This window comes from Cornus florida, unplaced genomic scaffold (genome assembly GCF_030987335.1).
Source record: "Cornus florida cultivar Cherokee Brave unplaced genomic scaffold, ASM3098733v1 CherokeeBrave_3.0.0_Hap2_Chr09, whole genome shotgun sequence".
Lineage (NCBI taxonomy): Eukaryota > Viridiplantae > Streptophyta > Magnoliopsida > Cornales > Cornaceae > Cornus > Cornus florida.
The window spans coordinates 82,333,566-82,346,586 of NW_026775579.1; the positions used below are offsets into that span (position 1 = coordinate 82,333,566).

Genomic DNA, 13,021 nt, shown 5'->3' on the forward strand with positions numbered 1-13,021 from the left:
GTAAAGAAGAAGGATGATAATAGGACTAGGCTAGCACAAAATATGGGTATCCAAAAGGTTAAAGGGAATAAGGCAGTGTATGTTGAGGGCAAATTAAATTGTTTCTTTTGCTGCTAACAAAGACACTAAAGGACGAACTGTCTAAGCAATGACGTGGCATAGGAAAATATATATTGAATCATTGAGCCATGTTATGTGGTTGTATCTATTAATTCCTGATGGATAGATTCTGGAGCCACTAAATATTTTTGGAATTCGTTGCAAGGATTTCAGGAATCCAGAAGCCTCGATGATATGGAATATATTTGTACTTGACCTGATGTCAAGGTTCTAGCTAAGTCAGTGGGAGTATTACATCTGAAATTAGAGAGTATGAGGATATTAGTATTAGAGAATTATCTTTATGCACAGAAGTTAGACGTTATCTAATTCTTGTTTCACTTGTAGTTTATAAAAACTGTGTTGTTATTTTGTAAAACTGGTTTTATAAAATTGAATGGATATGCGATTGCTTCTGGTGCATTGAAAGATGGTTAATATACTATAATCACAAACTCTTAAGATTTACAGGATGTAGAAACTAATGTTGCATCTTTTAGATTGAATGTTAAGAGAAAAAATGTTATTCCTGACTCATTGTATTTTTAGTGTCTATTTTTGAGTTATAATCAGTCAAAATGAGATTCAAAGATTGGTCAAAGAAGGTTAATTACCTAGTGAGGCAGAGGAGCCTAAACCAAACTTGTGAACCTTGTTTTGAAGGATAGATAACTTTAAGGGCTTAATCAACCAGATGAAATAGACATAAAGGACAATTGGAGTCGGTACACACTGACACGTGTGGTCTTATGAACATCCAAGCAAGATTACTCACGTTTTGGATAAGTTTATCTGATGCAACATAAGTCTTAAACTCTTAGTATATTCTGAGAAGGTCAAGACTGATGTGGAGCACAGATTAGGTAAACTTATCAAGACACTTCGATCTGATCGAGGATATGAGTATTTCTTGGGATAGTGCAAAGACTATATGGTCAATGAGGGTGTTGTGTACCAGTTTTCCGCAATTGACGCTAAATGCATTTAGGTGTCAAATAGGAATAACAGAATTCCACTTAACATGGTTAGATCTATGATCAGTTATGCTACATTATCTCTTTCTTTTAACAGTTTAGTGTTAATGACATCAATGCACATTATGAACTGCATTCCATCTTAGTCTGTCTCAAGGATACCGTTGAGCTGTGTTTTTGACTAAATCTTAGTTTGAATCACATGCACAGATGGAGTAGTCTTGCATATGTGCGCTTGATATAGACAAGTAAGTTGGAAACAGATCATACGCATGATAGATTTGATAGCTACTCTAAAAGTCACTAGGACGGATTATTTTATGATCTCAATGATAAAAGTTGATTGCTTACACTCACTGTTTATCTATAGGAGAATCATATTATGAATTACATACCTAGTAGCATAGTGCTAGAGAATATGGTATGAGTACCAGATGTACCATATATGAACATACTTAGTATAGAGATTTAGAATTATAGATGAATTCCCTATTGATGCGTCAACATCATCTAGTACACAGATTCCTTCATCGGAAAAAATCATGTTTATAGGTGAGACCGTTATGGACATCCCTGTTAAACATGAGTTGGACCCAGTAAGCTACACGGAAGCGTGAACCGATATGGATACAGATCGTTTTGGCAAGTTACTACGAAATCAGAGTTGGAATCTATGTATTCTAATAAATTCTGGGATCTTATAGAACTTTCTAGTAGGGTGATACCTATGGAAGGCAAGTTAATCTACAAAAAGATACCAGAAGATTTCATAGTGAATAAATCATGAGTGTACAAGGGAATGTCATTATTTTTCTGATTCTATATATATTGATGACATCCTACTCATTTAGAATAATGTGGAAGTTTTGTCATCAATAAAGAGGTAGTTGTTCAATTACTTTTAAATGAAGGATTTTCAAGATGTAAGCTATATTCCTAGGATCAAGCTTGTGCAAGATCAGGTTAAAAGGAAAATAGGCTTATCTTAATAATCCTACATTGATAAAGTTTTGACCAGGTTTGGTATGCATAACTCAAAGAATGAGTTCTTACTTTATTGATATGGATTGCTCTCTCTAGTAAGTAGTTTTCCAAGACTAGTAGAGGAGATTGAGTAAATGAAACTGGATCTATATGCTTTGGCATATGGAAGTCTCATATATGCCATGGTCTATACCAAATAGGACATCCGCTACATAGTAGGGATAGTCAGAAGATATCAATCCAATCCTGGACTTGATAACTGGTCTGTTGTGAAAAATATCATTAAGTATCTAAGGAAGTCCAAGGATATCATACTCATTTATGGATGTGATGATATGGTCCTAGTCAAGTATGCTAGTTCTGATTTTCAATCAGAAGTAGATACTATGAGGTTCATGACTTAGTGTATGTTCACTTAATGGAAGGGAAATCAGTTGGTAGATTGTTAAGTAGATTTCAACTGCTGACTCAAACTGCAGGTGGAATATATTGCAGCCTTAAAGGTGGCAAAGGAAGCCTATTGGTTTGATCTCACTGATTTAGAGGTTGTGGAGTATACTAGCTTGCCTATTGAGCTATGTTGTGACAATAGTGCAGAAGTAGTCCAAACCAATGACCCAAGGTTCTATAGAGGAACAAGATACACTGAGAGGAAATATCATGTTCTACATGATATTGTCCGGCAAGAAAATGTACTTGTAGCTAGAACATTGCATTGGAACACAACTTTGTTGATCCATTATCAAATGTATCATTGATTAATAATTTTGATCATCATCTGGATAACATTGGAGTTAAGTGCAATTTGAATTGGCTATGAGGGCAAGTGGGAGCTGTTGGGATTTATATGCCCTGGCATAGCAAATTTCTGTTTGGATTAAAGTAATATAAGTTCTTGACGTTTCTAAAATATTTATATTTTATACAATTGGTGAATTCAATGTATTATGTTTCGATTCATTATAGAATTGATAGTGTCCACTTGATTATAAGAGATATTTATATATGTATGTGATGGCGATCAATACATGAATATAAATAGTAATCATAAATGGTTCATAGTCGGTAATTATGTATGGACTCATAATTAATTAAGAGTTGAACTGGATCCGTGTTAGGTTGAGATATATTGCTAGAGCCGTCATATGCAATTGTTCCCTATCACCGTTATGGCATTTGACTCTTAAGCATGAGAAAATTATAGACTCTTTTATTAATTAATAATTACTTTGATTTGTTCGGCGGATTCTTCGGGATCCTTAGACCGACACTTTGGGTAGTTATGTAATTAATAGTTAGAGGGTTATATTTTCAATATTTGCATCATTGCTACTTGTATTTATTTTGTATTGATTATGGTTGATCAGAAAGTAAATTCGAAGGCCTTCGTATGTTTTTAGACAAAATAATTTATTATATATTTATTTATTTAAATTATTATTTTTGTCAAACAAATGTTTTATTGTGATCGAGCCAGAAATAATCAATGGTACCAAAATAAATATATTAATTAAGTAGTCGGATTGATGGCATTATTTATCCGATAACTAATTATGCATAGAGGGATCAAAGTGCAATATTAACTTAGAGATTATTTATTATTTAATTGGAGTTCAATTAATTTCTTTTAGTGGAGTGGAAATTAATTTATGAATTAATTGAATTAGGTCCATGGACCGGGCTAATTATTAATTCATTGTAGCAAGTAAAATAATAAGCCCAATGGATTCTCACTCATAGCCCAACTTGATATTGGAATCATATTAGATTTGAGACATGTGAGTTAGAGATTGAGAAGGATTTGTTGTTTCCTTTTCTTTATCTTTATGTTGCCTATAAATATACGTGGTCTATATATATTTTTGGGGTAGATTTTTGATGAGAAGGAAAAAGGAATATATTTTCTGTCTCTAGAAAATTAGGGTTTATGTTCTCATCTAATGGAGGCTCCCACAAGCCTAGTTTTCCAAGGTCATTCATGGAGGCTTATGAGTGATTCCTAAAGGTAAGACCATTATCAAGAAGATGGAAATCCATAGAAAAGGTGTCTAGCAAAAGGGATTTACAATAAGTGAGAACATTCACTTTAGAGGAGAGATCTAAGGTTTACTCAAACCTTGATGTAAGTATTCAATCTTTTAATTGAATGATACATCATGTTTTATTTTTCCATAAAACTTGTTTCTATGTGATAAATCAAGATCTATGAATTAAAATCTCTCGAAAAGTTTTTAAAACTAGCACGTTTCCCAACAGTAAGTTCTTCCGAGTCATCTCAGAAAGTGGACATGAACTTATTTCACCGGACGTGAATGTGTTTGGAAATGTCCAAAAGGAACTTAGAAATAAAAGTAGTAGTTCACCTGCTGGAGAAAAATGAGAATTTCCAAAAACAACATGCGAGAATGGATACAAATATTTTTTCATGCCGGACTTCGTTCAAAACCAAGCTCAAACAACATTTTTCAAGCGAGTCAAGTCTCAACCCTAGGCTCAACTTGTTAGTCTTACAGATATTCGTAAACATTGCTTGTTTTTTCAGTGCTTATTTTGGCTTCAATGCAGTTCTCTGTGTGTGTGTGTGAGTGTGTGAGTGCGTGAGTGAGACAGAGAGAGATGAAGGAAAATACTGGCTTTCAACAAGCCATTGAACTTAGTTGCCGTGGTTGTATTACATCACAACCAAATAATATTATAGAGTACTACAAAGTAGATCATGGTTTAAATGCCACTTGATTAGCAAACAAGAGATATGGAAGCTCATTCAAATGCTGCAGAAGCAGGCTTTGGGGGATTATGGAGAAAAATATCAAGGAGCTGTTCAATTGTAGTGTATTTCAAATCCGGGTAGAGCTTTGAAGCCTCCAAGTCATCCTCTGCTAGTTCATAACTCATTAGAACACCCTTTACAAATATGCTGTGAAGGATAGCCACTGGTATGTTTCCTGGATGAGGTAAAGCTGCAACAACATTCACAAAAAAAAAAAAGAAGATCAAACCTTAATATATATATATATATATATATGATTTCTCTGCCATTATTACAATATGTACAAAATCCTATAAAAAACTTAAAAGAATCGAACAAGTAGATACCACATAAATTTAAAGTCGTGTAGTCTAGTGGTATCTCCTCTTTCTTCGAAACTGAAAGGTGAGGGCTCGAGTCTCGTTTGGACAAATGGATACGGAAGTTTCTTGCCGATGAAAATAAAACAAAATATACCATATCAAAATTTTATGGTACAAACACGGATCCGACAACCCAAAACCCGTGTGGGCGCTTGACACTGTGTACTCCGGAAGACCCTCCCCCTCCAGATCTGATCATGTGGAACAGAGATTACTTGCTCCTTAGTCCTCGCCATAATAGTGACTAAGGGTTATGACTGAGACGTATCTTCTCTACCGGTGTGATTTTTTTGTTAGGATTCAAGAAAATAATAATAATAATAATAATAAAAGGAAAGGAAACAGAAAACAAGAAGAAAAACTTACTCTCTGAAAGCTTCACAATTTCATCCTCTGAGACATGAACTCTCTTAAACATCCGACCAGTTTTCTTCTCCCAGAGAGAGATCAATTCGAGCTGCGATACAATGTTTGGTGATGGACGATATATGACAACACGGTTGCATGTTCTTGGGTCAGTTGCTACCTTGATTGTGTATGTAGCAATATCTTCTTCATAATTAAGCACAGCTAGTAACAACATTGAAAATTAAACAAACATAAGTTCTAAGTTATAAAACACACACACACACATGTTATGATTCAAGAGGTGATATGTATAAAATATTGTACCCTTGGCTTCACCAGTGCCATAGACAGTGATATCATCCCTCTGTGGGTCATGTGGATGGAGCAAATAATTAACAAAGTATGCACCAAAGCAGTTTGCAGACACAAAGGTGTAGGGGATCTGAGCTGCTTCAATGGCCCTTCGGATCTTCTTCTTTGAATCAAGCATGGCTTGGAATGGTGGCAGAGCAATCACCCTGTCCTCTTCACATCCAAAATCCGATGGAAAGAACCTCTGAAAAGGGCATTTATGGAATAATAAGTATCGGTTGTATGAAGCAATGATAAATATCGATGATAGTGGTGTCGGATCTCTTAGAGCACCCAATAATCCACCATCGAATGCATGCAATTTTCCAGTCCCACATGCACCGGACAATTACCTTTGGATAAAATGAGTGAAAATGAATTAAATGGTCGAGCTGATGCACACTGCCCATAACATGCCTCTTATAAAACTCGAACTCTTAACTTTTCCTTTGGAGAACGGATATTACCATTTATATACCACCGTCAAAGCTTGTAGCCTAGGAGAAAAACTTCCTTGTTCCCGTTACACTGTGGAACGTGTATTATACAGACGGTCCAGATACACCCGTTGCACTGCAAGAAAGTTTTTTTTTCGTAGCCTAAGGCATGTCTTCAACCTTTGAGATTACTTTGAAGGGATAAAAGTTCAAGTCTCCATGGTCGGTGGAACAAAATAATTAGTAGTTTATTGAGATTGTTGGAAGGATACTATAAAGATCAAACACTAGATATTAAAAGGCACAACATATTAAACACCTCCCATCATTCTGGGAATTGAAGAGGGTTAGAAGTATGCAGCCAAAAAAAATAAAAAAAACAACCGTAAAGGTCTACTTGGTTCAATTTTTTCAAAACAGTTTTCAAGAATTTAAAAAATAGAAAACTGCTTTTAAAAAATTATGAAGAACAATTCTACGAAAACAAGATTCTTCATAACTGATTTTTCAAATAAAACAGTTTCTAAAACAGACGTTAAATTTTCTCAAGATTTCAAACTCTGCATTCACACTTAACAGAGAATGAAATGCCTACCTTTATATTACCAGCAACCTTAATTGCGTCAATGATTTTAAGCTGGTCAAGAACCTGAGGAGCAGCAAGTACAGAGATCACCACATCTACTTGTCGAAGCACCGATACAAGCTTCTCATGCTCATCCAAACCTCCCTGCATGTTTCAACATTGTTCAGGACGAAAAATTCGAGTAAATACATATCTATATACATACATACATACACACACACATATATATATATATGGAGATCATGTAGAGAGAGAGAGAGTACTTTGATTAGTGTAACGCCCATGGACTGGAACTCTTGAAGCAAGTCGGTCTTGGGGCAGTCAGGCCTAGAATAGACATAAGTTGGATGGCCATTGTAGATGCTTGCCTTCACCATGTAACTACCAATGTAGCCAGTCCCACCAAAGACCAGTATTTTAGAGCTCACCTCACTCTCCATTCTTTGTGTTTTTTTTGCTTCTCTCTTGCACACCTCCCTCCCACAATCACATAAATGTTCTTCATTTATAGATTTAGGCAATAATTCATAACCACGTTTAACTTGCGTTAAATCTTAATATCCGTCACAGAAATTAAATTAGTATATAAGTGATGTAATAGGACGACTTTTATAGAGCCTTTTTTTTTTCTGGCATGTGGCCGACCCATCCCACATAATTAACGAACACTCCACATTATCAAATATTTATGATTCTATCAAATTGGACTTCAAGAGGTCAGATATTTGAAAATAATGTGAAATTATTTAATAATTACGTCACCAATCCTAATTCACATCATAAAATCATTAAAAATTTCTTATAACGTGTTTCAACCATAGTATATTTTATCACTCATCTATTCACAAGTGGATTCATATTCATAATTTGAAGCATGTGACATCAGTACCAAATTTACAAACGGATATTGAGTTTCAAGAATACCGAGAATATAGTACTCGTCTAATTTTCTATTGTGAAACAAGAGTTATGCGGGGTGCGAAAACAATTAGTTAATTTTAATTGTGATAAACTCCTTTAATGACCTAAATCTGATTATTAGGTCAACTTACTTAATTTATGATTAATTAAATTATATGATCAATTTAAACATCCACAATCACAAATATATGTAAACTAAAACAAGTTAGAGTTATAGAGATTGTACCAAAATTTTTAGCAAGGAAACCCAGTTGATAAAATACGTCAAATGTTTGCATGGGTTAAACCTCGTAGACTATTCAGTCTAAGGTAAACGGATCCACTATGTTTGAAACAAAGTATACCGAACTTTGACTCTGGCTCACACCTTATCGTTCTATCAAACACCAAATGCTGACAATCTTCTGACTTTGCGACTCCCCGTCCAAAAGCAACTTAACCTCAGGCTTATACTTGATATTTGTAAAAGAGTAGCAAATAGATCAGACAATACCCCTCGAGTGCTCTAACCCTTTGAAAGTGTGATCGCTTTTACTTCTGTTATTCAAGATCTAAACTTGATTGTAAAAGAATTAAATCCTGCTCTTCATACGGAATCTCTGAATCTTCAATATAGCTCCAATTCCGATGGGATAGAGAACAACACCATTAAATCACTCGTTAATATATGTGTATGCTCTCATAAATAAATTCAGAATTTTCTCTCTCTAAAAGGCTTTCTCAAAATATAAAATTGATTTTCCGTAAAGTCATGAATAAACCAATGTATATGACATGGTTTATATAGAGTTTATAAAGTCCTAATCTCTCTTAAAATATGCAAAATTTCGTGCATAGGACTTAGAAATAAGTTGGGATCAAAAAAGAAACATTCAGAAGAAGGAAACTAAAATCAGAATGCTACCAGGAAAGGGGCTGAACTAGTTCAAGAAGGCCAGTAATGAATCCCTCGGATTCTTGAACCGGTTCAGCCCCCTTGAACCGGTTCAAGATGGTCGAAATTGTTTTGCAGTTCTGCTGATGTTGAACCGGTTCGATATATTTTGAACCAGTTCAAGATGGACAGAATGTAAAAACTTTTTCTGAATCTTTCAAAACCCTTCCTAAATGTTTTCACTACCTCTCAAACCTTCTTAGAGTATTGTTCTCATCATCTCGGAGTGTAGTATATCATGAACACTTGAATTTCTTTAAATCCGCATCCGATCTTCAATCTTTAAAATTTTGAACCGAAAAATTACAACTCCATCGGACTTGTTTTGTCAATGAAATTAGCCAACTGTAAAATATATATCTCACATCTATTATTAAAAGAAACAGAGAGTTCTGATTGGATGGAGTTACTACAAAGTAATTTTAGGGAGATATCGAAAAAAAACTCCTTACTGTTTATAGCATTATATTGTTGCAGAATGCAGAACCGTGCAACTAAGAAACTATTATGCGAGGGTGTTAGTTAAGAATCTTTGGATATATATTACCTCCGTCCTACTTTAATTGTCGCTTGCGGAAATCATAACTCATAAAATGTGAGTCACCGTTCTCAAATGCGACAATTAAAGTGGGACAGAGAGAGTATATAGTGTTGTTTTAAAAAAAAAAAGAATTGAGTTTATTTATTTATTTTTTTGTTTTCCTTCAATTTTTCATTTTTTTTTTTTTTTTTTGGTAAGTTGTTGGGATGAATTAAATTAGCACTGGTTCTCACATGATGATTGAATTTGAGTGGCGTCCATTTAAGCGTACCGTTGAGGTATGTCCTTTTTAGTCCCTTATATATATATATATATATATATATATATATATTATTTTGCAAACAAGATATTTGAAATATACATACACTTGATATATATCATCATCATATGTGAATGCTTTCCGATACATATGAATGACTGAGTCGAGTCAATCCAATCATTTTGACCTTTAGAGCTAGATTCAATCAAGCTAACCAAACAACCAACAGTTTCTGGAGCATGTATTTGCCTTCGTGTGGTTGATGATACAGATTGGGTTTTCGCCTAATAATTAAGGACCACATCTTGTGTCAAATGGTGGGTCATGTGTACCTTAACATTGTCAAGCAAGTTTTGTTTTGTGTGATCAGCGTGGTTGGTTGTTATGTTGTTATGTCCTTCGAATATGTACTGTGTCTTGTTTTTATGGATGTACTGTTTAGGCTTTGTCAGGGAAAAAAAAAAAAAAAAATCAAACAACCAAACTCAAGCTTGGTCAAATATAAGTATTCAAACTCAGACTTTTTATTTCTTTTTTTTTTTATATATATATATGTGGTTTTTCACGTGTAAGAGTTAATAGTACAATTTCTTATGTATGATAGTTGCATGATTAATATAGTTGTCCACTTCATAAATTGGAATTCACGGATCACAATTTACGAAATGAACAATTATATTGCGTAGAAGATAGTATAAATTAGTTGACTGCATGATTTTTTATTTTTTATTTTATCATCTTATTTGCATGATTTGTTTGATTATAGATTGATTGCAAAAAAATTAAATTATTTATTTTTAGCTATTACGGTTGTTTTATATAAAAATATATCCCTAATAACGATCAATCAGTGTCATATATGGACCTACATAATTTTTACAAACCTACTTAAAGCATCTCTAACCATCTATTAAACACTGTCACCTTACCAATGTGTAAAATTGTTGTATATTTTACACAACTACATCAGCATATGGTTTATAAAAATTATGTGTGGTTCAAACATGACACTAGTTGGTTGGTAGGTATTGGGAGATATATTTTTTCACAAAAAATATAAAACAACTACAGAAACTAAAAATAAATAATCTAAAATTTTTGTGCATCTATTATGACACATTAGATTTACAAAAAAATATATATATATACAACAGTTAGAGATGCTCTTAATATAGGATTGATTCGTTAATAGAATGAGAAAAAGGAAAGACAAAGAAAATATATTGTTGTGGCTGTATAAAAAAGTTATGTAAAATACACAATAATAATTTTACATAATGTGACGGTATATCTTAATAGACGACTGAAAAAAAATTATTTTGCCCTACAACTGGAGATGCTCTCAATGGAACAAATATATGATAGCTAAAAAGTAATTATCTCAAAAACGTTACACTTCTGATAAAAACAGTCCTTTGACACATTTATACTGTTTGAAGGGATAAAAAATGCTCATATACACTATACATACAACAATGGGAACGGAATCCTTTGTTGTACATCAGACATGTTGTATAACAATCAAGAACTGTGATTGAAACACATAACATTGTGGGTTTATATGGATTTCAATCACAGTCTTTAATCGCACTAAATTACAACTCTCGTGTTGTAAAAAGACGGGGAATCAAATACTTTTCTCTGCACATATAATTGGAGCCACATGTTTGCCTTGTGCCTTTCACATCAATTTCAGAGTGTTAGAATTGAAGTAAAAGATGGTAGGTTGAATTAATAAAAGAGTGTTTCAAAGCCTTTCAACGTGATTTTAAGAAGCTTTGAAAGCCTTGGTCCATTGTGACTCTGCCCCTGGCCTTTAAAAAGCAAGTACGGTCTGCAAAAGCTAATACTTTTTTTCCAGAGAAATTATTAAACAACAATCATGTTGACAAAAGAAGCTCAATCAGTTAAATGTTAGAGAAAAATTATTAAACAACAATTATATGTTGTCGAGCTTGAAAACAATGGCATCATTATGACTGAAAAGTCGGAAAAACATAAACTTGCCTATATATGTGACAATCATCGAGATACACTGTACTTTATCCTATCACTGCTACTTCTTTATTGGCCTGTCAAACAAAAATTAATCGAGCATTGTAGCATTATTCAGAAAGAGTAATGAGTCTAATTACAACCGAGCATTGTAGCATGGGACCAACTACAAGCTCATTTACCAAAGGTCTTTTAGCATGATGGTATAACATGTAAACTTTAATTAATTAATCATAAATAAATATGAATTTCAAATCTTAGAACTTCATAATTTTTGCATATTTATAATACATAAATAAATAATTAGATATAAATATCTCGATTCGTAATTGTAAAACTCGTAGAGATCAAGACAAACGTCGAGATTCTTTTTGTGGAACGAACAACATGCTAAATTGCAATAGCCAAAATGTGGAAATCGATTTCTCTCTTGGCCTTTTGTACACATAAATATTATACGTGTTGTTTTCATTAGCGTATGAAAATATGCACTTTTATAAAGGTAGAGTGAGGACCATTTTTCCTTCTAGTAACTTTAATTCCACGGGTAATTTAATAAGTTGACCAAATAATGTAATATTAATCTGATATCTATTTACTTAATCACTAATTAATGAAATATATTGCATGCCCAAATTATGTAAACCACACAATTAATGAATAATCTTATATGATAGTCTCATCCTCAAATTGGAGGAAAGGAAGGGATTTAAGTCCGGCGCGAAGAAAAAGCAAAAAGTGTGAGCACACTTGCCTAACTCTTAAAAAAAAAAAAAAAAAAGCCTATGAGCTCATTTATTGAGCCTAGTATAAACAATGATAGAACTAGATTCATGTTGGTTCATCATTCATTCATGATGGTATGCCTATTGTTTGTTATGTAATATACTGCTAACAAGCATATAGTCGAGCCATGACTTGTGACCCAACAAACAAACGGACACAACTTATCTGAAGTTCTGTCAGCAGCATATCACATAATTGACTACGGCCACATCAAATAATTTTCCCTTCCCTTACGCGGCATCAAATAGTCAAGTCAATATTACAAACCACAAGAACCACCCAACCTAAGTACATTAACAGCCCCTAAAATTTGCCTTAATTACAATATTGCTTTGCGTTACATTCGCACTCCACATGGTGTCAGAGTGCTGATATGCCATTTTATCCTGTAAACATCTGTGACATCCTCTAATTTTGAAACACGAGTTGATCAAGTCCCCGCACAAAATTAGGAAAATATCAAAACAATTAAAGTATTTCAAACAAGCACAGAATACAAAGTAAAATAAAAGAATAAATAATACGCTGAAGAAAAACTAATAAATAATAATTTTCATTAATTAATAACTCTCCAACAATTACAATTCGGGAATCCCATAACTTAAGGATCTCTTAAAACATTATCTATAATCCAATACTACTTAAAAGTACACAAGATGAATAGATGAATAACA

The 13,021-nt window shown here is 33.5% G+C and overlaps 1 protein-coding gene across 1 annotated transcript; it reads right to left on the reverse strand.

The window, feature by feature from the left end:
• Nucleotides 1-4,674: 4,674 nt before the first annotated feature.
• On the reverse strand, nt 4,675-7,376 carry LOC132274668 (eugenol synthase 1-like). The gene is made up of 5 exons (XM_059775993.1): nt 7,175-7,376; nt 6,921-7,055; nt 5,862-6,093; nt 5,556-5,759; nt 4,675-5,017 (listed from the first exon to the last, which is right to left on the reverse strand). The coding sequence occupies exons 1-5, from the start codon at nt 7,349-7,351 to the stop codon at nt 4,818-4,820; spliced, it is 948 nt and encodes a 315-aa protein (XP_059631976.1). The 5' UTR covers nt 7,352-7,376; the 3' UTR covers nt 4,675-4,817.
• Nucleotides 7,377-13,021: the final 5,645 nt, after the last annotated feature.

Bases quoted from the DNA above. Each gene is read 5' to 3' on its own strand.
- LOC132274668 (XM_059775993.1), bottom strand. From the start codon at position 7,351: ATGGAGAGTGAGGTGAGCTCTAAAATACTGGTCTTTGGTGGGACTGGC. The intron at 6,094-6,920 runs GTAGGCATTTCA...TGCCCTTTTCAG, and splicing joins AGGTTGCTGGTAATATAAAG to AGGTTCTTTCCATCGGATTT. The intron at 5,760-5,861 runs GTACAATATTTT...TGTTGTTACTAG, and splicing joins TGGCACTGGTGAAGCCAAGG to CTGTGCTTAATTATGAAGAA.